Here is a 26,861-nt window from a genome sequence, read left to right as displayed (position 1 = left end):
ATTATTTTTTGGCTGAGAACTATGCTGCAATGAGCGATGTAAAAGAAATGCAGTATCAAAAAACGGGAAGGAAACACTCTTCCTTAAGCAATGCTGGCTGGGCAGATTGGAATGCTGCACTGATGTCTGCGAGGGAGTCAGATAAAGGATTACCAAAAAGCCAGTGTTTTGAGTCAAAGCCTAATGTTCCTTGAAGTAGCTTCTATAACCAGGACAACGTTGCTAAGCTGCTCAACTGAAGATTACGAATTTAGCTGCTCCTTTGAACTTCCATGTCTCTCAACACTGATGCTTCACAAGAAAACTGGAACTCAGTCGAAAACACAGCATTAGTCACAATAGTAGAGATGCACTGAATTTTAGCAGAACTGCAGCAGTGTTTCTATAGCAAGGAAGTTATGAACTTCAGTTTGAAGGTTTTTTTTTATTTTTTTTTATTTTTTTTAAACAGAGCTACCCCAACTGTGTCAACACAGATGCTGCTAGACAAACCCAGTCTATGTGTGTGTGTGTGAATTCCTGAAGTTTTAGAAGCTAATATGTTTTCCGTCATGATGGTTCGACTGTCCAAGCAGATGAAGTCATCATTAAATTTTCCAGGGACTTCCCAGAAAGCATGCATGTAGCATGTCTGAAGCAGTAGCATCAAAAATTGAGTATCTACAAACTGAAAAGCTGAAAGCTGAGACATGATGTTATAAAGAATATCTGTATTTTGTTGGCTGAAACATGATACTGTGCCACAGCATGAGAGAGTGATTTTCTTTGCTTACAGAACAGCATTGTGCTTTCCTGAGAGACAGGAACCTTCCATTGGATGACAGAAATATGACAACATTTAAAAGCTTAACTTAACACCAGAGTTTGGTTACCTTCTTAAAACTGATACTAATTCAAATCTCTATTCAGTTAATAATGATCAAAAAGCCCTTGAGTTCTAGCAATGTAACATAAAAGTTCTCTTTAAGGCAGTGGCAGAAATACTTGCCATGCTAGAAGGCAAAAAGGACATGAACACAACTAATTTAAGTTTGAAAGTACCAGTGACACATCATGACATAAGTCAGTCACTACATCTTCTGCAGAACTGCAGGTGAAGTAATACTTAAGTGACTAAGAAGCATCCTCTCAAGCTGTACTTTGTGGTTCACACATCCATCACCACAGTCAGACATACTCTGCACGCAGCCGAGGCACACTAATGCCGAGGTATTCAACTGAACACACATAAACATCCTCTTAGTCTAAGAGAACCTCAAAGCTTCTGGAGTACTTTGTTGCTAATATACTATCAGAGAATCTGCCTACTGGCTTCCGTTGTCACATAAGAATTTTTGCTCATCCATATATTTAGCAGAGTCATTTACAAGCAGGAGAGGCTCACTGCTTGCCAGCTGTCTACATTCAACATGAAATTCGTCAGAGTGAGTTTCTAATTTGCGAGCAAGTACCAGCCAGACTCTGCTGAAAGAATCCACCACATTTTCACTTGCAGAACTCGTGTGTCACAACTCACACCCTTTATATTACTGCTACCTGAGAAGAAAGCCACATACAATCTGTGTAAAAAAAAAAAGTAAACTCAGAAGAAGGGGAGGAAAGAAATTGCTGCTGGGGAAATGAAGAGGCAGAAGAAGGGATTTAAGGATAAACTTCCTTTCATTACTATCACACTGAGGTAAGATGACTCAGCAGGAATACAGCTAACATCTCAAAAGAAACCTGTTAGACACAAAAAGCGTGTTAACTGCTTTCAAGAACTGCAAACTCAGCTACCAACTCCCAAATGTAAGGGTTCCTTAATAAAAGTGGGGACTAGCACTTTTACTATTTGCAACCCATGCCCCCAGTGACTTTTCAGACTAACATACATACAAATAAGTACACAATAAGTATACAATACAAAGAAAGCATATTTCATTAAGTCCATTTCAATTAAAAAAAAGAAAAATAAGTTTGAGGCAAGTTTCACACATGCAAAGAAATTAATAATGAATGCGTAAATAAAATTTTTGCTTGGATATATTTGTTCCAGGGTCAACTACGATTCTCTTAATAAGCAGCTTTAAACAAGTTATTGCTTCAAAGGTATTTAAAAGCTATTGCTTCGAATTCGCAGTAAAAGAAAAAATCCTGCAGTAATTTAAAAAAATCACTTACCAGTGCTCATTTTGGTTTTAATGAAGTCCAAAAATGAGAAGATGTACACAGTGAATTCTAAAAGTTTAAATATTAAATATTGAGAAGAGAAAACCAGCTTGGTGATAGCTTAATTAGCTCAACTAATTAGCAGAGAAAGACCTGTACTTAGTCCATTTTCAAAAAGAAATTATGAAGACTGATCAATATATTTGCTTGAAAAATATCCAGCATCAATAAGGAAAATGTGAATAAGACCATCTCAACCTAATTTTAATCAATATTTCTGAAAATGCTTTTATCATGAAATTATCAAAGTTACTCCATATATAGTCAAAGTCATCTGCCATGGTTGTTCTGTAAAGACACAGGTCTAGTAATATGAATATGTAATTACTTACATTTCAAACAACTCTACATGCATTCAAACCCCAGAAGTAAGAAGTGCAATGCAAGGGTAAAGATATTGGAAATCATAATTACTTACCCGTAATTTAAGCATGTTTGGAAACATTTTGTCACTGAACAGATCTAAGAATACACTTTTACTACTGGAGACTATTATCTTGGCAAGATCTTTCTGACAGTTTTCAGCGAGACCCTTCCACAGTTCAATACCGCACCCAAAGCTGCAACCATCACTGAAGCAAACCCATACAACATAGCCTTCGCTCAGGTTTGATGCTGTCAGTGCTACTACAGAAGCACGTGGTACCCATCTTTGACCTGCAGTGCCAACTTTCGACTACAATCAGAGACAGAGCAAGTCACTTTAAGGATTAGGAGGCAAGACTGAAGATCTTCACCCAGACCAATTACAGGGCAACTAGGAAGTGGAAACAAATTGTGAAACTTACTAACAACAACAAAAAAATCACTTCTCAGCCTGTTACAGGAAGCATCTGTGTAACAACAGCATGCAATTCTTAAACAGATCAGGCACCCACTGAAGAAAGTGCAAGATGACTGCGGAACAGTATTTTCCCTATGATACTTTTCCAGCTACCAGCAGGCTTCCTGAGGTTTGTGTGTGGGTCACAGCAAAATGCCTGTAATGCCCATTAGGTTTTGCTGGATCTTTCTTTCATGAAGAGCTACAAGTTCTGGGAAATGACATCCATAGTTTTAAGGTACACTGTGTGGAAAAAAATATGTCCTTTTGCTGATGTTAAGCCTGCTTCCTGATAATACGACTGGGTGCTACCAGTTGAGAAAACTGGTATTTCCCATTCAACTTCTCCATGCCATCTTTTATGTCGTCTCTGTCATCTTTTTTTACTATTAAAAGGACTTTACAATCTCTCTGAAGAGACTCTGAACTCTCCAAACGTATTCCTATTGTATCCTTTTTGATATTAAAATGAGAACAAAGAAAAAAAGAGACATAGGCACACCATAGTAAACAGAGACATTGTATTGCACCATTTGCCCCTTACCTTCTAACACTTCCTCAGGAATACTTAAAATCTCTTCCTTGAACACTGATACTTCATATCATCAGTTAAAACATAAATAATTAAAAGGTGACTTCTGTACCCACTACGTATTTTTATCAACACAATTTTCTCTAATATTCCACATCGTCTCAGAACAGTAACTTTGCTGCATCTGTTTGAAACGGCACACACAGCTCCCTTCCTCCAGCTAGGATGGCGAGTCTTCATTCATCTCCATTTTACTGAATGTAATCTGTTTTCCACTTTTGAGAAATGCCTGGGCTGTACTTGCTGTCATCGACTAACACTACAGTTCAGCTCAGACTGTTTGAATTTAGAACAATTTCATCTTTTTCCTTCATTTTCTGTCCCAGAATAAACAGTTTAAAATTCTTACTTTCCTTGGAGCTTTGACAGAGCCAGATCACCATAACTCAGCATGTTCTGATAGCTTAAATTAACAGCCATAAGAGGATCCATGGCAATTGCCCAGACACATACCCGTAGACTGCTAGGCAGTGCAAGGGCTGCTGCAAGTGCATCACAATTTAAATTAGTATGCTTGAGCTTAATCTGATTTAAACTACCTAAATTTCCAACAGACCAAGAGTGTGCACAGTGATGACTGCTGTGGCTCTGTTGTGATATAGTAGCTGCACCAACTTGATGTTGCCCATGAGCTTTCTAAGCAACACTACACAGGTTTTTTTGTCCTCAAAGATTTCAACTTCCTTCCACAACAAGCAATATGCGGAAGGATGCCTTTTCTCATACTTACAGATTTTCCTTACCATTATCAGAGGGAGGTCTGCTTCTTCTCTGCCAGAACTGACATTAAAATGAAAATCTCCCTAAAACTAGCTTGTATCCTCTTTCAGCCCATCCTCTCCTAAAGGGATGGTACTGTCCCTCCCTTTTTTCCAGTATTTATGTACCCCAAAGCTGAACAGAGCTTTGGAAATGGAAATAAACTCCATTGCAATAATGCGACAAAACGTAACTGGATAGAACTGTAAGTCTGATAGGCAGTGAAATTACAAAGACTATTCTTAAATTAGAAAACTGGTACACAGTAGGGTTTAATCTTAGAACAGTATATTTCTCATTTGCCTAATATAATAATTGGGTTTACAGACAGAAGCCATTTCTGCATTGCAATTTTATTTTTCTTACTGGTACTGGAGACAAAGGTTTCCCCTGATGAGTCATAATATCAGCAATTCCCATGAAGCAGCTAACCCATCTGGAATTCAGAGGTACACAGAAAGATCAAGGTGGGAGCTCATTTAAGGCTCTCACAATTGACCTTCAGTAGCAGTTAAAGAAGTCAAATTTAACTAGAAGTAACAGCTGGGTTGAGAGGCAAAAAGAGGTACTTTCCCCAGAGTGTCTCCAAATACCTGTCTGGCTCTTCAGCAACAAGCTTTAAAACCATGGTTAAATTTAAAATTTTGCAAACATTGGTGTGCTTTAGTAACAGAACACAGAAAAATGACCTTCTGAAAAATAACAGCTTTAAGCAAAAAATAAAGGGGAGAAATACTCCTAAAATTAAAGGATATTTATGAAAAGAGTTTACTGTGAAATATTCTTTATCATTTGTATCCTGTATAATTCCCACCTTCCAAAAAATGTGTGAACAAATGGCTTTAAGTTTTACTTTAAGAAGCCAGCATATTCAGAAACAGGCTGTTCTCACAGTTCTCAGGTACTAACAGGTCTTACTTCTCCTTTCTCAGTCCTATCATTATTTGCACCAAATTGCAACAACGCTTAGAGAAGCGAGAAGTTCTACTTATCACGCAGTCACTCCACACACTTCATATCTAGACGTTCAGAAGCCCACAAGAAGAGTACACAACTGAAAGGCTTTAATTCCAACTTCCATTTGAAAAACCATACTATCAGAAGATGATCCAAGACAGTCCAGAGGACAAAGTACTGAAACAGAAGTTGGTCACTCTCACCATTAATAGCCGTAGCAGCGCAGAATCTGTCAACGGGGAATAAGAACTATTTGACACTTTAAAACATCTAAGTCTGCAACCACTCTCAGGAGAAGTGGTTCTGCTGAACATACAAATCTTCAGCAGCACGCTTATCACTCAAACTTAATATGGTAAAGCTATTTGAGTTTCTTCTAGAGGAAATCTAGTACGTAAAACACTGCACTCACACGCAGTCCTTTTCAGTTAGTCAAAGCCCACGTAGTTTGCACTAGTCAGAACCAACAAACCTAAGTTCCATGTTGCTGCATGACTTACCCGGACGAGCGCATCATCTATGATGTGATCACGTCTCACTTTAAGTCGCAAATAAGGGTTGAGCTGCTGTCCTTGAACTAAGCTGTAGAGCACAGTTATCCGTCTTTCACTGTACATCCGGATTCTATTGTCATAATACAAACCCAGGTTCTTGGTAACAGCATTCAATATGAAGGGACAGGTCATAAAAGAGAATTTATTTTCTGTTTCTACTTTGAAGAAAGTGTAGTCTTTGTCCATTTCTAGAACATCATTCAGTGGTTCGTTAATAAATTCTTCAAAAGGGATAAGTGGTTTTCTGCAATCTATAGTTTTAACACCAAGTTCAGTCTCCAGTGGGTCCACTCGAGGACCTTTTTTATTTCTTCTTTCTTCACCCAACAGCTCTTGAAGAGTTAGTTCACTTGATTCTGGGATGGGTTCTTCATCTTCCTCTTCGTTATGATCTGTATCCACATCCCCTCCTACTACATTTGCATAGTAAACCATTTTCAAGCACTTTGAAGCAGCAACAACAGCATCATCATCATTCACTAGGTTACGACTATTGAACTCATTGCTTATGACTTTGTAAGTAATAAGCTGCTGAAATGTTTCCATCATTCTCCGAATTTGGTCTGCTCTGTACTTAGACCACAATCTGACCAGTTTTGCTTGAGCTGCAAGGGGTAGTTTGCTCATTGCTTTGCAAAACAATGGTAGAGCCATTTCCAGATATTCCGGGCTATGAAGATTGCCATTCTCCATAACGATAATAAACAAATTCAGATAGTTAGGATCCCGAGAGTACACATTATGGTAAGTCAAGTCACATTCCACATTAGGTGACAAGTACACAAGTGCATTTAAAAAGGCAGTTTCTATTTTTTCATTAGAAAGTAATCTATCATAGACCCGTCTGACTGCTTCAATATCTACAGACACTTCATCCGGGCCTAGTTTTTGGAGGTTATTATCTCCCTGTGTGTTATCACCTATTCTTGACGACGAAGATGACGATGCGCCTGAATCTTCTTCCATAGCAGCAGCCGAACAGGCAGCTTTTTCCTTTTCATCTTCATCTTTGTCTTCATCCTTTCCTTGAAGAGACTTGAGCTCCTCCTTGGTGTGCTGCTTGGCTTTTCGGAAACTCTGTACCAATGCTTCAGCACTAGAAAATACTCTCCCAATCACCCGGATTAAAGGGGAATAATCCTCTTTCTCTCGACATAGTTCAAGAATTTCATATATCTTGTCTTCTGTTAGAAAAGTCACATCTATAAAAAGATAAAATATTAATTTTATTAAGATAAAAATTAAAAAGTTAAAATACTTTTAATTTGCTCTACTCAAGAAATCTGTGTATCATGATCATCATTAACACTAAAAAACAGTGTCAGTGCTGGATAAATTCAAGACACTTATCATTTCATTGGCTTGAAGAAACATGATTTCATTCACTATGGTTTTATAAAATATTTTATTCATGGATGTTGATCGGAGAACATGCTCAATGGTAGAACTGTTTTGCAGCCAATTAACTACGTTTGGTAGTTAACAGTATTGTATCATCTAAACAAGAGCAACTAAATCAATCAGTAAGATGCTTAAACTTTAGAAGACTAAATGAATAAGACTGTGTGACAATACAGTCCTCTGGTAAATCTGCACAGTTAATGCATAAGTGATTAAACTATACACAAACTAAACTACATCAACCTCTTTTTTCAAACATAGCACATGCATATGGACTTCACACTCTTTCTCCCTTAAAAGCAGATCTTGAAGAAAAAACTCAAGAATTTGTTTTGTTGTATATTAACGAGAATATAAGATTTCTTATTTCTGTTTTTAATGCTTTCTGCACTGTTTTTATACCAAACTGATGCCTGAAAATCATCCCCAAAACCCGCAATACATGCTCAGAAATTTATGCTGCCTTCTAAATTACAGGCACAGTTGGGCATGTGGGTTATTTCTTTGTACATTTGGCCTCACTGGCATAAACAACTTGAGTACACTCATCAACGTGCTATTCAGATGACCAAGCTGGTGTACACACATCACCTCCATGGGCTCCAAATACCTGCCTGTTCCCCCTCTGCCTCAAGCCCCTGATCCTGTTCTCCCCCTGCCCCAAGCCCCTGATATGAAAGAAGTCATTTGGTCGTCCATTTGTTATTTGAAATCTTCCTTTTTCTTTAGAAATGAGGAGAAAACATTATTTATAGCTTTCTATGCTTCTTCTCAAACAGAACCCACAGGTGCTTTCACATCAGGTGATGATTTAGAGTAGGATTACCACATGATCAGACCCTGAAAAGACGTTCTAGTTTAAGCAGATTCTTCTAAACTGACACGTAATTTAGAACTAAAACTGAATCTGTTTAATAGCATCTCTTGAGATCTAAAAACCACACATCACAGCACTGTGTTCATCAACCATGCTAGAACTAGCTCTGCAGAAAGAAGGAAGCGTATCATTTTAATAAAGACAGTTATATGTTAAAGTATTTTGAAATGTGACTGCCTACACTAACATTCATTCCAAGCAGTCATCAAATTAAAAATACAAACTGAACAATGCAAAGACAGACAACCTATTGATTTTCGCAGAGCCCCAAGCCATTCTTGGAGCACAAAACACAGGAAAGATTAAGCTTATGTCAGGCTACTGAGATTGACTTCCAACCAATCTGAAGACAGTGAAAAAGCTTCAAAACTAAAATGTTCTGTTAAAAAAAAAACGTGAAAATATTATGAAAGGATTCAAGCTTAGTGCAACATCTCCTATTTTTATCTGTTGCAGTGCATGCTCAACTTGCCTAAAAGAAATTGAACTGCGATACAGATGCTGTTCCATAGCTCCTCAAAGTGAGGACCATAGCCTCAAGTTCACTGACTCTGGACTGCAGAGCTTATTCACAGCATAAAAATTATCAGTAAAGTTGACGATATAACAATATAACACATTTCAGATTTCCATACTTACGACAGGAATTCCCCAGTCATTCTTTTACAGGTTTTAGTATTTAAGGAACAAACCATATGCTATTTCCAGTTAAAATATTTAGTATTACCATCAGCAGTTTCGTAACAGTTTTAAGTCATATCCTGTAACCATCGTCTGAGTTGCCATAAAGGTCTGCCCCATTTTTACTTTACAGCAGTGAGAACAGCTGGAGCAAAACAAACATAAGTGAAGCTTTCTTCTAACTCAAGTCAATTTTAGGTGACTTGTGTCTGAGTATGTGAGCTTTTACATGCCTTCTCCTCTCACCCTTTCTATTGCAACTAAGCGATCCAGTGAAGTAAACTTATCTCCTCTCAGATCTTGTTCTCAGTAATATTCCATGACAGATCTGTACGTGAAGTCAAGCTTTTAACAGTGGTCCTTGACTGTGAAAAAGACTGCATGTGATCTATATATTGCCAACACGCTCCCTAATTAGCAAATTTATTAATTATCTTTTCATTATCTCTTATAGAAACTTTGTTATGATTGTGTGCTCACTGCCTGTCTACTGACCTTCTCTGTTCCCAATTTAATGTTTTGGTGACGGAAGTTGAAAATAGCTTCCCAGGTAATTGTAACACTGATTTTGAAATGGCGCTCTGTCTCTATATGACTACATTTGAAACCCATGCTTTTTATGTGTTTGCAATTTCTCTATTTCTTTCCTCTTTGGACTGCCATCTCTAGATATTACTGAGATGCTGCCAATGGTCTCCAGATACATTTTTCCCTGAGGTAACAGTCTTACAGCTTAGCACTAGAGCAAAGTAATTTAAATAATTCTTTCTCAAGGGCATTTCTTTCAATTTATTTAGAACTTTCAATCCTATGTCAAGCATAAAAGCAAGCTGCGCATCCTTTTCCTTGGCTTTCTTAAACTTAATTGCAGTTTTCCCAGTAACTGTTGCTGCAGATGGACCTTAAAAAATTTCAGAGCGCTGGATTCCTTAGACATCATCCAGTTCCAGAGGTAACTAAGAGTCTCAGATGGGCTTTAAGAACACATTAATGCTCTCTGTCCATACAGCTAAAGACAGGTCAATACTTGTGATGCTGCAACAGATAAAGTCAGAAGACAGAAAAGTCATTGCTTTAGACAACAGACTGTCTCTGGAGATAGGCTGAGAAAACTCTTAGATATCTGTTTTGGGGAGAGAGGACAGTAGGGTCGGGGAGAAGGAGGAAAATCCTGTACGTGCACACCTCCATTAAAAACACCCAAAACTACGAGACAAATCATAAAACAGACCTAATGAGCCTCTTGTCTGTCTAACACTACACTGGCTCCCCTCTCCTCACCCTACTGTTTTGCCTCTTTGCTTACTCAGATCATAAATAATTTGGGGACAAGTTTATCCTTGCATCAGATAAAGAACAAACTGATGCAGGTATTGACTGGAGCGTCTTAGGTCCCTTATAACACAGTGCTATGCTTTATTGCTGGTTCTACAGGCCTTTTTAATTCTTTGCTGTAAACAGTTTCACCTTCTTTACCTAAAATGAACGAATCTGAACTTCTGTGTTTATAACCACTTACTGCAATGGTATTTAAAAAAGGTCTGCTCAAAGGTTTCTCAAAGGTTAACGGCTTTCATTTCATTTAGTTTGTGATTTCTGTTTGCACAGGTTTTGATGACAACTAAAATTATTCTCGTAGTATGTATTTACTATTCTAGAGAGTTTGAAAAGCTAAACAGAAGTCAGAAAAGACATACAGAACAGTATTTCATTTTTGTACACTGGCTTAGAAATCACTTTGCTTAAACTTTTTTGAGCTTGGTAGATGTATTGCCCATCATCCACTGTATCATTTTTTGTTCATCTGTTAAGTTTCTTAACACAGAATCTGGAATTAGTTAAAGTATAGCTTTTTTTAACCCATTGACTACAGAAGAGTTATGAAACTAGGGAAACTAAAACAGTCATACAACAGCACTTAAAAAACTCTCCATATTTGCAAACCCTGTAATCTCAGAAGGCAACAAATGCATTATGGATTTTAATAGAGATGTGGTAAAGATCCAGATTTGGAATCAGTGTTCAGCATTAATCCAGCCATTTTTCAGAATCCATAGTAAAATACCTGATTGCCAAATATTGTATTTTACTTAAGAAGTCAGCAGAATACCACCACAGTGAATTCTATAGGGTTATACTCGTGCATATTAAATGCATTTTATTTTAGGAAAATTGTAAAATAATATCTTACCTTTAAAGTCATCTCTTGGGCCTTGCATTTCCTTCTTGTTCATTTTTCTGTCAGTGCAGGAATTGTTATGGGCACCTTTGGAATTGTTTTCTAGGTAAGCTGAGCTCGTTCCTTTCTTGGAGGGATGAGGATCACAGAGTTTTGCATTAATCTTATAAAGCTCGAGGGCCTTAATGGCTGCTGCATTGTTATCCATACGGAGAAAAGTTGGACAGGAAGCACAAAATTCATTCGTGCAGGCTTCATTTCCACAGCCCTCAGTTAACTGGTGGTAGTAGCGCTCTATTAGATGCTTTGCAGCTGCTCGCTTCCTGTAGCAAACATTCAAACAGTAAGTACAAGGATTAGTAGAGCTTTCACATACAAAGCTCATTCAAAAGCATCAGCAAGGCAGAGATTAGTCAGGCACTGAAACACAAGATTTCTGTATCAGAGAGGACACATCAGGAGATTTTTTTAAACACAGGATTCTCACCTTGACAAATGCAAATATATTTAACACACAATTTAATTTGTGGGTCCTATGCAACTGAAAGGTAAATCCTGTTTATGCAGAGTTTTCAGCTTTACATTCTAGTGTTACAATGGACACAATCTTGTTCAGTTCTGAACAATCTCAATTGTCACTGAAAGAGAGAGCAATTTAGATGCAAAGCAAGGCTGCAAGTGAAACAGAACTGGATCTCATACAGGTGATTGAGTCTGATGTATAGTACTGAGGTATGGTTGCCACTGTCAGAAGGAAGAGGCATGAAATACAAATGATCCAGGCATTTATTTAGTAATACTATCAATACTACACCAACTGGATATAGACCCTTTAAAAATTTAAACCATTTTTTAAAAAGAAGATTCCAGGTAACCAAGTTATCTGATATTTAGTCTATTTAAATCTGTAGGAAAAATATTCCTTGGTTAATTAAACTGACAACAAAACCATGATTAAAGATGAGCTCAAGGCTGAATATGTGTCTCCTCAGCTTAATAAGGTATATTGTTCTCCAAAAAAAGCTATTCACCAAATCCTCCTCTTTCTCCTGCAATTATACATGGCAAGTATGTATTTTGAAGAATTACAACTGTATCGCTGTACAAGTCAATGTGCTCAGTACTATATATACAAACACAAGAAAATTTAACTGGCCAATTAATAAGGTCACAGACTTTTACAGAAACATGCAAATGGTAAAGAAATCACCAGAAAGCTGCAGGTAATTGGGACAGAAGAAGCTGCAGACAGCACCAAGAGTACCATATTTCACCACATTTTGGAAAGAAACCCCCAAAACTTCACTTCATGTTACAAGTTATTAATGAATTAAACAAGTTATTAATGAAAAATATCAACTATGAAACACTTCAAACATTTTGATTAGCTATAACATTCAGGCTTTTTACCTAACTTTAGTGATACAGTACTGTAAAGATTAGAACACGGGAAGGAAGATTTTCATCAGAAATTGTGGTATTAAAGTTACCTTTTTGGATGCTGATGCATGCAGAGATTCTGCATAAAACAAGCACTTGAGAACTGAAGTGCTAGACCCACTGGTACTACTCAGCACTTGCTGCACCTAGCTGTTAATACTGGCTGGTTAAGTATCAGAGTTTCAATGCAGCTGCTTCAGAAGGGAAAATGTCCTCAAGTTCTGAAAGTAACTATTATTCAGCAATAACACCTTTGCTCCTTCCCTTTCACTCTTCAAGATCTCATCATCCTAGAGAAGAAAATATTTCTTACAAAGAAAACCATTACCTCAATGTCTACCTGACCTTCCAAATGCCCCAGTGAGTTCCAAGACAGAAAAAATTGAAGAGAAAGGTTTCCCTGGCACATCAAGACAGAGGTGGAAGACCATAAAAAAAAAATAAAGCAGCACCAGCAGTACCATCAAAACCACTACTGTATAAACAGGGAATAGTTGTATTCTGATCCAAGTAAAGAGTTCTAGCCTTTCCAATTTTTATATGTGGACTTAGGAAAACCTGCCTCTCTCCACATACATATAAAAATTTAAGTTTTTTTGATCGTCTTTAATACTTCAGCTTTTAGTACAGGGACTTTAAAAAACTAACAGTTTTTTAATACAGCTTAGACCAGTACATGATTTCATAGACATCTATTTCTGAATGCCAAGATTTTGTGCTTTGATCATTCTTGACTTTCAATCATTCCAGACCTTCAGATTTACAGTGTGAAACATTGTCATTTGTAAGCAGATAAGTATATCATGTGAAAGCTTTTCTTTGTTAATATTGAATTTTTACACCTGGGCTATGGCCACCTGTCTTCACCAACATGCTCTTTATTTACTCCTCTTGCAGTCTCTCCTATGCATCACCTTGATGCCTTTATGAAAGCTCTTTCCAACCCAAGCTGAAACTTACTGTTCCTTTAATTTTCCGCCCCCTCTGTCACTGACCATGTTTTCCACAGCACATAAAAAATGGCAGTAATTTCATATACACATTGTCATTTTAACTTTATCCTTCCTCATTGCATTTTCCTTCCATCTTATTTCTCCATTGCAGTCTACATGTAGATCACAAGGTCTTTGCCATAATTTTGGTGTTTTCTGACCTATGTAATACACCTACGAATGTTATATGGATTATTTCTCACAGATATTCTAAGTGTATATATATTAGGGAGGGGGGTGTATGTGTACTTATTTATTTACCTAAAGCAGCTGGAGTTGTTATTCAGATTAAATACATTGTGAAAAGCTGACCAATTCCCTAAGAAGAAAGAATTTGTGTTTTCAAACTGGAGAAATTATCAGTCTTAAAGAAGCACGCACACCTTTCTAGCTTACGTAACATCTAGTTTGAATAAAGTTATTTCAATGTATAAACACCGATACACTAACAACACATTTTATTATATTAAACAACACTCCACTTTAATCAGGTCGTATCCAAGATGCCAGGAGACAAAGCTAAGCTTAGACTTGTCTCTAACAGTTAACTTCTGAGGGACTCAAGTCTTTTTGCTTCTAATTTTAACTACCAATTACTTCTCAAACTGTGCCGTGCCTATAATAATGCTGTTGGTACAAACATTTTCATTTTGACTCATGGCCACAGACTCACTGACTCAAGTTCTGTGAAATTCTATTAGAGATGGAAGGTTTGACTGAAAGTTAGAATTTCTACCTTTTTTTTTTTTTTAAAAATCAACTATGGAAGCAAACAATACAATGTACAACGGTACTAGAATACAACAGTATTAGAATTTCCCCCCCACCTTTCCCTGGCAGCTAGTCCACAGACTTTTGACACAGCCTCAGATAAATTATTTAAGTAAATAAAAAAGGTGGAGACTTAAAGTGAGGATACAGACCTAAGAAGGTAGAACAGAATTTACCAAGCCTTCCATCAAGAGCTACCCTTTCTGAGGTCCATCCATCAAAGCACTTACAGAGAACGCAGTTCCATGGAAGCCAATGTGTGATTTTACAGAACAGTAAGATACTTCATACCACATTCCCATTGGGGTACTTGAGGGATTATTGTCACTGTCCAGTGCCAACAGTCCACATTTCTATATCATTCAGAAAAAAAGTGTAGCATACCTTCTCCATTCTCCAGAGGTGACAACTTGATCTCTTTCTACATTCCCCTGCTCATTTAGCATGTAGAAAACTTAAGTTCTTAGCTTGAGGCATTAAAACTGGTTCATCAAGCAAGGTAACACAAACCCCCCCTCTATTCTTAGCTCACGCTATACAGTGAAGACTGCAGCTCCCTTTAAGTTCCTATACAGGGATCTAGTGAAGAGTAAATGGTCCCTTATGAACTCAATCACTAGTTCACTGTACATTAGCACACAGATACCTTCTAGTGTGGCTAAGGCTGCAGTGACTGACTTGCATATATGTTTGCAAAGACTCACACTGCTGTTGCACATCCAAGTATGAAACTGCACTGGTATGGCTGCAGTTGTAAACATTTTACAGACATATCACAGGCATATTCTGAAGCCTCAAGGGTAACTTCCCACACAGTGGGCCTTGTATAACCTCCTCAAGCAAGACTCACTACTTCAGTGAGGGGCAGAGGCATCTAAAATAGACATCGACTTCCTTCCTTCAACAATTTCACAAGCACAGTTTTCCATTTAAAAAAAAAAAAAGTATTCACTGACTTACTTTTGTAGTACTTAAGAAAAAAGAACACCTTTAGACTTTTTAATTGTTCTTTAACTAATAAAAAGCCAGATAATAAGTACTTTGCATTGTAATTGAAATGCTGCCAAAACTGTGGAGTATCACTAGAAACGTACACCACTGAGCCTCTGCCTTTCTAGATACTAAGACAAAGGTGCATTGGACTGCATTTTGGGTCGTTAAGTAGCTTTTAAATATCTAAACCACATACAAAACAAGGGATTAAATGCACTGGTTCAAAAGTTCCCATGGAACAGCATCTAATTTGTATTTTCCCAATATCTTAAACTAAATACAGAGAAATGCTACATAAAGGAAACTTTTGCAACAGAGAAAATCAGATGTTTAAACATTTAAGGAATTTTAGAAAAATCTGAAGCATATCATTCAAAGCAAAGAATTCAGAGCAAAGAATTTTTATCAAAGTTTCAACACTTGCCTGAAGTTAAAAATATCTGCATAAATGCATCATTTTTGCTTTAAGTGTACCAAAAGGTTTCATACTTGTCTGGCAATATCAGTATGAAATGACATATTTCTGAATGGATTCTGCTTGTGTCTGCTACACAACTTTCATGTTATTTCTACACAGAAGTCTCACATTGCTCCAAGATGGCCAATTTTAGTAAGTGGAAATTTACAATAGTCTGTTTTAACAAAACCATTAGGAATTCAGAAGTACCAAAACATTCATAGGCTGTTTTCTTTCTCAACACAAAAAAGCCCCAACAAAAGTATTAATGTGCATGGAAACTAGAGGAAAATTTATGTTTGTCTTTTGGATAGGAAAAAAACAGGGACCAGTTTTTTTAGTACTAACAGCAAAACAACTTTCAGTATATGCCTTAACAGGCAAGAGCATAAAGAGCATACATCTGCAACAATTATACTACACTGTGGAAATAAGATGACCAGCAGATCAAAAGCTGTTAAAAAAAAAGCATGGGTTACAGATGGACATCTTTGTGAAGTTAAATACTGCTTTCTGAGCGTTTCAGTTTCAAACCTTGTGTGTTGGTTTTCTGTTTAGTTAGAGCAAGAAGAGCAGTGCTAGAGAAGACAAGCTTCCAGTAGAAGCACTGCCCGCACAGACCCTTTTGAAGCGGCCTGCGTGCCCAAACTGCCAAATGCTGCGCCCAGAGCCGGAGCCGAGCCCTCTGATCCAGCAGTGTTGTAACCTTTTGCCCGCCTTGGCCCCTGGCACCCCAGCGAACGTACGTCTGCAAATGCACACGCACACGGAGCTCGCATTTTCCAAACCTCCTCCTTTCCAGCGTAGTGGGCCCTGATAGCTGGGAACTCCCTTGGACCCTACTGCCTTCACCCACGGGGCCTCCCGCCCCACCACGGATTCTAGATCCACTCTGCCTCCGGGAACGTCGTGTGCTGACAAAGTCAGGCACGGCACCTCCTCAGGAAGGGCGAACCTGAGAACAGAAGAGTTGTCCGGGCTTTATGGAGCAATGCAGAAAGACGGCTAGAGAGAGGGGGTGAAGAACATGGTCAGCATGTATCTGTCTTGTCTCACAGACAAATTACCTTGCTACAGTCCTATTAGAAAAGCACCCTTCATTACTGCCCTTTCCTCTCCAGGTTATTAGCTCCAGGACTCTACAGAGATAACGTCATTCCACAGACCACCTGGTTTCATACCCTGGCTGCTATCTTCTTAAGAAGGCACGCTGTGCCCTGTCACCTATCTGATCCCTCCAACATTCAATTAGCCAAAAAACAGAGATGAATAATGTATCAATTATACCCTGGCTTTTCAACCCAAGAAAAATCCCCAATCCCCCTCGCCCCAAACATTGCAGGCCGAAGCCATTAAATAACTGATTATGGGGAAACAATTATTCAGCAATTATTGTAAGCAGTCAACATATGTAAATGGTAATGACTGTAAGCATACTTGACTGTTTTTTAAATACTATGCTCACATTTACAGAATCAGTACCTTTTGAAAAGGCAGGGAGAAATATAGCCCTCAAAAAAGCCCATAAATTCATTTAACTACAAAGAAAAAGTAACTTGAATTACTGCTGGAATAAACTTATTACTAAGTTTAGAACTGACTATAAACTTATAAGATCTCACTCTCTTTGAACAAATTTGTTATTCTTAATATTTTAAAGAAAAAAGTACACAATTGTTATCAGCTGTTAAACTTACAAAGAATAATCACATCTAATCACACAAAATATTTCAACAGTTCTCCAAATTTTGTTTTAAGTTATCAAGTAAGGAGCCCTAAACTCTAATACTCTGTACTGGCTATGAGGCCACAAGACGACCAACTTTGTCTTTATTGGAAAGAAATTAAATGACAGTGACTTCACATACTTGCCAGAATCCTTCAGTCTGTCTTATATTCAGGACAAAACAAATGCTTAATATTTGATAAAATATTCATTAAAATACATATTGTTTAGTACCTTCCACGTTGTCTTCCCGTGGTTAAAGAGGTCCTGGCACTCAAGCAAATACAATTAAACTTCATGTTGTACTCTACCGAACAAGCTTAAATTTGTCAAGTATGAAATTTATACACTGTATTCTGATCAGCAGCCCAACCAAAGAAAGGAGATTAATATTACCACTGCAGTGAGATATCAAAAGATACAGACAGTAATTTGGAGACACTGATTCTGATTGTCTACTTCTGGACCACTGGAGTGTTTCAGTAGAAAGCATGATATAAGAGAAAAACTATTTCAGACAAAAATACTGATATAAGAAGAGGACTGACCATTGCAACATGTAAGACTGACCTGCAGATAAGAGACCTAAATGCTGATCAATGTTGTACTCTTCTTGTATAACTTGAACAAAAGAGGCCAAGTACAGGAAAGAGACAATCACACAACTCTGTTTTCAAGTTAAGAACTCCAGAATATTTTTAAGTTAGGTTTCCATGGTAGCATTCTTTTACTATGCCTTCCTTCTGCATGACATTGTCCTAGAAGGATGACCATGATCACACAGAAACTAAGTGCAAATAACATGGATCATAAGACACCTGAGTTTCCAGTTTAAGAACAGTCTAGCATTTGTGGATTAGACAGCTCCAGAGCAAAATATCTCCTCTTTAAGCCTTCTTTTTTTAAATTATTTTTAACCAGTAAATTTACAGCATCCTCCAAGCTCCATGGGAACCAAGGTCTACAATACATTCACTTCAGTTCTATTTTCTAGTGCAAAATCTGGAATTCCTTTTCTTGCAAATCATTATAAAATTTGCTCAACTTATCTTACTGTGCTTTTGCTCTTGGAAGCAAAGGTAAAACAGACACTTAATTGTAACTTAAGTAGTTGCTAAGTTTAAGAAAGTAATAATTCTTGAGTAGAGTCAATGCAGTTGTATTGACTGATGAAGTTTCCTCAAGGGAATCACTGCCTGGCTAAATGATGCATTGCAAGAGGCTCTGAGAAGAAATTTTTTAATTAATCCTAGACAGATCACAGTAGAATACAGTGCAAGGCTGCAGGTGTACATAAAGATACTTCTTACATCTTTTCCTTCCAAGAATGGCAATAAAACAAGCAGCAAATGCCACAAAAATACCTATATGTGGCATGGTTTGATATAGAGGCCATGATCAGCATGTCCCATGGTTATGTTATGCAAACCCACCTGTGTTTCCGGCTATGAGGAAAGTAATTTAAGGCATTCTATATCTAGAAAGCACTAGGATGGCATCTGAAAGTATGTATCATGAAACACTAATACTCATACAGTTACTATATATATTTGGAATGGTTGCAATTTGTTTTTCTGGCATATTTTGAGGCTGCTGCAGAATTTTTATTTTGCCATTCTTTCAAGGGAAACAAACCAGCTATCAAATCTACTCCAATGTGAGATGACTATATATCAACTAACTGTAACAACACTTTAAATGGAGGGGTGCTCAATGACTTTAAAAAAGAGAGAGACAAGTTTCAAAATTGCAAAGCATCCCATCCTTACAAAACAGAAAGAAGGAAAGATGAATGCACAGAAAGCCGTCCTATCGAAGTTCCCAAACCTTTGCCTTGATTTGTGACAACATACAATACACAGAGTGAAAATACACAAACTGATAAGAAGTTAAACAATTAAAAATTATGTAATCTAGTACTGAAGAGGTTTTAAGAAAGTTACACTAATTGAAGCTGAAAATTGATGCAGACCTCTGACAAGAGCAGACAAGAGAAGATGCTGATCTTAAAAATTCAAAGACTTGAATGAATGCTAAGGAAAAGAGACTCCTGACTCTGAACTAGCACCAAGATGTTTGTCACGCATAGAGCCAAAATTTGAAAAGCTTGGGATAAGCAAGACTTATCCATGGAAGAATCTGCTGTATTAGAGTCTGAAATAGTCAGTGGATTTTTTTTTTTCAATTTATTTTAATTCACACATGTGAAACATATGTAACTATGCTCTTGGTATAAAGCTTTGCAATGCAAAACATGGAAACAAATAAAGCAATTATATCAGCCAACCAGAGCAAAAACAACTTAACCATTCATTGTGCAAATAACAAAACACTTGCTTAAGTCCCTGCATTTACTAATGAATTATAGGCATGTAAGTAACATAGTAACTATTTTAGCTACACAGTAGACTTGCAGGTCACACTGTATTACCCAGCCTGCCATTCCACCTTATGTGGCAAGAGCAACTATGCAGCAGGTTTGCAGAAATTCTCTGTAATATGTGATGTACACATCACATTGTGATACAGTTTTAAAAAATTTAGTTTTGCAAGTATACCATGCATTAATACTATATAACTATTACTCAAACAAATCTGTGAATCCCTACAGCTTGACTGGCTTACATCTCTCTTGGACAGATACCCAAAATCTACAGTCAGGGCAACTCTGATCATCATTCTGTGCCAAAAAAATATTCAGCTTTCACACAGAAAAGCTTGCTACTGTAGATTAGTTTTTCAGGTTCAGCTTTAAGGAAGATAAAACACACACACAAAAAAAGAACTGTCAAACTGCTAGAAGGAAAAATAGTTGTACTGCCTTTTCCTTCTGATGTATCATAGGTCCTGATAAAGTCTTTGTTTCACACCAGTCAAGATCCTTGTTTCTGACACATCTTTCCTTACAACGTGTAAAAAGCAGTAGTCCAACTGACAATACCCAGAGTGGACTACAGCCAGTCTACAGCCCGAGTCCTCCCATTTGGCTAGGCCAGGGAAACACAAGAACACAACTCAGCTTGCTGCAGGAACAATAAAACATAATGCAGCAGGGGCTGCTACTGGAGCAGGAGAAGAGACTGTGGCTGGGTTTTTGCCCTGCAACCTCTGTCTCTACCATGTGTCCACGTGGCAACAGCCAGTCACCTCTCAGGTCTGGATCCCTGCAACCTGTACTCCCAAGAAAGCAGCTAGACAGCACTTCTGTAACAGACAGCATCAGAGAGAGGAAAGTAAATTCATCATCCCAGGAGAAATGCTCCTCCTAGTGCAAGAAAAGACTTCACTGCAGTGAATTGCTAAAAACACACGGTAAAAGCGTTCCTTGTTTCCTTCTCATCACTTTTAAGGTTAGGTACGCAGCCCAATGTGGAGGGGCCACCTCAGCTTTGCTCCTCCCCACATTGGGCAGCTATAGCAGAGAAGTCCTTGAGCAATTCACACTATGTCCCTACCCTGCAAAACATCCTGAAACTGGCATTCAGCCCACAGTGCGTAACATGCTACACCACTTAGGGGGAGGGTGTGGAGGAGACTATTTAAGGTCAGGGAAGAAGTTTGTGGTAGAAGAGAAATGAACCCAGATCTTTTGAAGCCTCAGACAGTACCCTAACTACTGGCTATGCTCCCTCTATTATTTTGGAACTTATGCTCTAAGCCAGAAAAGCAGAGTTTGTGGTTTCCCTATTTGAGTTCTGTGACAGGACAGTTCGAATAGCTAGAAAAGAATGCTCACTCACAGAATAGTCTCAAATAACCTTTTTCTTTTTTTAAAATGGTCCTCTCATTCCTGCAACCCTTCTGAATTTGAAACTGAAATGAACATTTCAGCCTATCACAATCTTGCTTCTAGTGAATCTTGGCTTCTAGACTAATGAAGACAGACCAAAACAAGGTTCAGAACTGTGAGCAAGATGCTACATGAACACTGTTTAGTGAAAGAAAGCTAGTTTTCTGTTTCTAGAAGTAACTAGTACATAAATTTGCCAAATTAAGTCAGACCCTCTTTTTTTTTTTCCTTCTTAGTTGAGCATCCCATCTGCCACAACAAGTATTAGCAGGTATTGTGCCTTAGTACTGAAGTGTCTTCAAACCCATGCAAAATGTTAGTGAATAGCAGGTAGAAATTACACCCCTACTGTCAAGCCTGAATATAGGCCTGAAGACTTCTGACACTGTATTATGCTACCATCTACTGGTTCACGTTAAATTGAACCTCTGAACTTTCCCTTCAACTCATTCACCCTCCAAAAAAAAAAGAAAAGAAAAAAAAGAATCAGTTTCTACAGAGGGTTAAAATTATATTTCTGTAGCAAAATACTAACTTGAAATTTTCTAAGGTCATTTCACAGTTCTACTCAGCTTTTGCCTTCTTTTTTTTAAGGAGGTGCAAGAGTAACTGTTACGTATGTTCAAAACGCTTTTAAACAAGATATACCAAACTCATCCACTCATTTACTTACATTCGGCTAGTTTCAATGTTTTCAGAGTGAGGTTCTCCTGGTGATCTGCAAATACAGAAACAAAACCTTAAGCATTGTTTGTTATTTTAATTTTAATTTTCATATTACAATATGAAGAGTTAGGAAAGGTGGAAAGCGACCATAATGTATTATTGCCACTAAAAGAAACAACTTTTATGCACTTGCACATTTAATTTGTTTGACCAAACTCTAGAAGACAGTTTATAAAACCTGACAATATAATTCAGCCAAATTTCTCTAAGGAGGACCACACTTTTTCCCCACAGCTTACACAGCAGCAGTCATTAGAGGACAGTTCTGCTGGCAGTACTTCCGTATTGAGGTTGCATAGTGCACCAGTTCTGGGCTAATTCTTCATAACCACTTCTGTAACCAAAACGTATACTCAAAAGTTTATCAGTGATCAACTGTTACAAACAGATTCTCTGCACAGCTGAACTCTAAGAAGCAGCACCTCAGAAGCAGGTCTCAACAGAATCTTAAAACAAATTTCATGTCTCTCTCTACTTGAATTTACGGACATAATCTCACAGGCAGCTTTCTGTTTCTTCCTTCTAGCCAACAAGTCAGCCAGTAATATCCAGAATTAGGTGTTATTGCCTGGCATTTTTGAACACACAAGCAGCACCTGTGTTCAGCTTGACAACCCCCTTGACTTAAATTACTCTGTAAATTAAGGGGTATAGTTCCATATTAACTTAAGTAGGCTAAGTTACAGCTATTTAGCTCCTCCTTATTCCCATCATCTTCCTTATGCCAGCACTGATTCAAGAAGTTAATATTTAATTTTTTTTTAAACAGATTATTTTTTTCCTTCCTTCAGGACCTCCCCCTACCCGGTGAGTTTGTAGCTAGGTGAGAGTTTGTAGCCGGATGAGCCAGGAGACAAGGTAGTACAAATGCAGCAGTTTTGACTTCAATCACCTTAAGCTGCCTTGAAATCATATCCTGAAGAATCTTACCCAACCTTCACTTGCATATAAATCTTAGTACAGTTGACCAGAACTGCCACGTTGGCTATATTGCACGAGTAGTGGTAATAGAGCACAGCCATTACAGTAAAACTCTGTAGCTTACATGAACAAAAATGTCTTTCATGACAGAGCTTTCTGAAAACAGAAGTAAGCTAAAATCTGCAAATAGAACTCACTTTGTAGGTTTCAACAGAGTTTACTCGGGGACTTCAGTTAGCACAGCTAAGCAGGCTTTGCTATAGCTTTACGGGGAAAAAATCTTTGTTTATAGGAATGGAATTTCTGAATTTCTCTATTTACTATATGATTGTCTATACTACTCTAAACACTATTGGAAATCTCCACCTGTAGCCTGAAACATTTCCTTTTTTTCTATGTTTCATTATGCTACCTTACTGGATGGTCCCTCCTATTAAAGCCTGGACTGTTCTCTGAATTCTCTACTAAAATCTTAGTTCCTTTACTGACACACCAGATCTTAGCAACTTTCTGGATTTTACCAAACTGTACTATGTTAACAGGCCCAGTGCCTAGAAAGCATTTCTGGCAGACAACTTAAAATTCCTAGGCTAGCTGGATACTATGCAGTGACAGATGATGCAGAACACAGGAAGTTATTTGTTTATATTCCACCGAGTTATAAAATTCAACTGACACTAGGGACAGAATTCTGAACTTACTACCCAACTAACTTTATACTCATGCTTAAAATGCAAATACCTTTTAACTGGAAAATAACAAGAACTGGCCAGTGCCAAAATTTCGTCTCTATTTATTCCCTCCAAATGACATTTCCCTTACTCATTAAAGTTCAGGACCGATGAGATAGCTGCTGACAAAAATAATACTCAACAGCAAAACAAATCAAAACTTCATTTCCCTTCAACTCCAGTGACCAAAACAAGTCACTAAATACTTTGAGAGAAAAGAACCTTTTTTCTAATTATTCACCTAAGCATGTAGGTGCTAGAAGCCATACAACCTGAGGACCAGTGGAAAAATAGCAGTGGCTAGCTCCTCTGTTCACACCGAGGACTTCAGAAACTGATAGCAAAGAGCTTGGAAGTTTGAGGTGGTTGCTATCTTTTAGTCATAAGAAATACAACACAATGAAGCTTTGCATAAGAGCAGTGCTTTAAGTTGCTATGAAAATACAAGTGAACTAGTGGTATTAAAACAAAAACATCAAGAGTATCAATCACTTTGAGCCTTTAAAATACACAGAAGTATGAAAAAATACAGAATAAGAGCAGATTGGCATCTAAACTTATCACGTAAAAAAGGTAGCCTGGTGATTTGCAGTACAGTCATGTAAACACAGCTATCAGTATATCCAAAAATCTTTCCCTATCCTTATCATTTGTGTGAGTTTTATCTGGGCTTTGAGCAGACAGTGCAGTTCAGTACGTGCTATTCTGCAACAACCGTTTCTTCTATAAGACAAACGATGCAAGAGAAGACAAAGTTTCAGGGAAGCTCACAAAAAATAAAACCTAGCCGAGTCAAAAAAGGTTTGGTCCTCTAAGGTAAGTGGTTCTACAGAAAACAGGGATCAAATTCCTTCAGCTTACTGTTTTCCACAATATGAGCAGACCTACCACCACTATGATTTGCAGAATTATTAATGCGCTTATTAACCAGATTTTAAGAGGTTTCAAATGACAATGTAAGCACTAAATAAAATGAGCTTTCAGTACTCATTAAGACAACGTGGAAGATCAATCTAATTACAGGAATTGTAGTTGTTTGTTGAGAAGCTATTTATTCTGCAATACCCAATTGTTTACAAACAAGATACCTTGTTATTCCTCTAAGCAGGCAACAGTACTGAAAAACAACTATATAGTATGGCAAGACATCCTTTCCTCATGCTTAAAATCTGAAACAAGAGATCTGTTCAGAGAAAATCTCAGAGCAAATGCTCTTACAAATTTCAGCTTTGAATTAGATCGTAGATACTGATCACAAGACACCAACTAATCTGAATACTGCAGTATGAGCTAGCAAATTCAAATGGTGGCTCACTTCCAATAACACAGGGAGCAACTTTTCCATTGTGCAAGCAACTCTTTTTACCTCCACTGTACCTCCCTAGGAGAGAAAAGTAAAGGTATGCAAGCCTACGAATTTTATCATCATCAAGCCTCCTGGACAAATGCTTCCAAAAAATTTAACAAATTGCTTAAATAAGTACGCTAAACAATTTATACAGAATTTCAGTGTGACAGTAAAAACCACCAGAGACTTTTAAGTGATAATATTGCTCTTACGAGGGATACCTCAGAGCACCACAGTGCTCATATTTTAAAAAGCAAACAGGGACAAGCTAAGGGAGCTTTGAAATCACTCTAAGCAAGAGGGTAAGTCAACTTTGCCAGCTGACTTATCTAAAACAAACAATACACCTTAATAGTATTTAGAAAACTAACTTCAAGCCATACAAATGAAATACTTTAAAAATAAACATTACACTAAAAATGATCCTGAGAAACAACACAATATACTTTATGCTTACCTTTTACAAGCTGTGGCCATTCGGTGACATCAGGGTGATCACAATTTTGAGTCACTGATTAAAAACGAGTTGTCACACCAGTCCTGTATCACGCTGGGCTAAGCATAAGCTTAACAACTCTAAATAAGTAAAAATAATTTAGTTAAAAGTCCTTACAAATTATTTTCAGCCAGTCCACTAAAACCATAAAACAGAAGAAAAATATTGATGCTAAGCATTGTTTTATCTGTGAGATTAAGACCTACTGCACAAAAATTAGTTCATTTTTGAATGGCATTCTAAGACTTATAGAGTAATTCACTACAGTATACTCAACTGGTGAACTTGAAAATTCATCAACTTATTTTTAGCCTCTCTAAAAAAACAAAACCAAAATCCATCTCTTGGACCAGTGAAAATCACCAGACGTCAAGACAACAAGCATTCAAAGATTTGGAAACGTGCGTAAACATGAACTGTAATTTCTAACTACAATAAAATTCTGTTAGTTGTTTCCCTGCTACAACTCAATTAATACTGGTTCCTAATGAGGCTCTATGTTCCCAGGGGAGCAACATGTAACTTGCACTTTGCTGTGCACCTCTCCCCAAAATGAAGTGAGCTGAAGCTACATAAAGGTTTCAGAGGAGCAACCTTTGATATCTGTGGCCAATCTTTTAGGTTCTTTGCTCCATTTACACCACATGTACTCTCTCCTCTCCCTTAAATTTTCAAAAGTGTATTTTACCTGTCAATTGTTTCCTGTGATCTGGCTCCACCGGTATAAATTGAAGGGTTGGTCCTTTACTTTGTCACGCAGGTGGCAGCCAATGATCACTCAGCAATACTCGTGCCCAGAGCGCCCTGGGACCACCCCAGCTGATTACTTCCATGGCTGAAAAGGAACCAGTTAGTCTCTTACCTACTGCTATTATCTACTCTAAACTAAAGTTAACTGATAAAATACTTCCAAACATAACCCTCAACACTCAGTTCACCCCATCCTCTCTCCCACCCAAGCTCCTAGGTGCACTGGACAAAGACTGTAAAGAAAAAAGGCTTCTGATGGAGACTCGGATCACAAACAGCATTATTTACTTTCTGTTAATATAAAGTTTTGATTAAAATTGAAATGTTATAACTGTACTTAGTAAATAAAAAGTTATCTTACTTTCTCTAACAGCCAGCAGCTATGAAGACAGACCTCTGTACAGTATCTGAGAAGTTTATTCCTGTGGCTCTAACCCAGACGAAACCCCACAGCTGTAGGTTGCCGTGCAGCAGAAGCCTCATACAGAAGCAAGGTGCAGAAAGGCTAGCGAGCTATTGAGGGCACCCCTGCCGCTCTCTGCAACACCTGCAGTCATAACGATCTGGTGCAAATACTAAGAGCATATCAGACAGCTTTAATGTTTCAGTAAAGAAAGCTTTTGTGCTTCAGCCCAACCTGTGACAAGAGTCTTTCAGTAAGGTCTTAGGTTTGATGGGCAATCAAGCAT

At 37.7% G+C, this 26,861-nt stretch overlaps 1 protein-coding gene across 10 annotated transcripts in view; it reads right to left on the bottom strand.

Annotated features, from left to right (window-relative positions):
- Window positions 1-26,861, bottom strand: part of UBE3A (ubiquitin protein ligase E3A) — a 54,240-nt gene that overhangs the window by 12,003 nt on the left and 15,376 nt on the right. For 5 of the 10 annotated variants that reach the window (XM_087756134.1, XM_087756139.1, XM_087756131.1 and 2 more), the window contains 5 exons: window positions 26,111-26,257; window positions 25,384-25,502; window positions 21,874-21,918; window positions 11,044-11,354; window positions 5,840-7,095 (listed from right to left, as the gene is read on the bottom strand). In XM_087756134.1, coding sequence (XP_087612260.1) covers window positions 5,840-7,095; window positions 11,044-11,354; window positions 21,874-21,918; window positions 25,384-25,403 — 1,632 coding nt within the window. In that variant the 5' untranslated portion in view covers window positions 25,404-25,502; window positions 26,111-26,257. Of the gene's footprint in view, window positions 1-5,839; window positions 7,096-11,043; window positions 11,355-12,521; window positions 12,762-16,472; window positions 16,690-21,873; window positions 21,919-25,383; window positions 25,503-26,110; window positions 26,258-26,861 lie in introns of those variants that run through there. The other 5 variants (XM_087756137.1, XM_087756135.1, XM_087756136.1 and 2 more) reach the window with 3 other exon arrangements.

Source organism: Nipponia nippon, unplaced genomic scaffold, assembly GCF_047370975.1.
Source record: "Nipponia nippon isolate SJK-2023a ecotype South Korea unplaced genomic scaffold, ASM4737097v1 scaffold_2, whole genome shotgun sequence".
Lineage (NCBI taxonomy): Eukaryota > Metazoa > Chordata > Aves > Pelecaniformes > Threskiornithidae > Nipponia > Nipponia nippon.
This window is presented reverse-complemented; position numbering and strand designations above follow the sequence as displayed.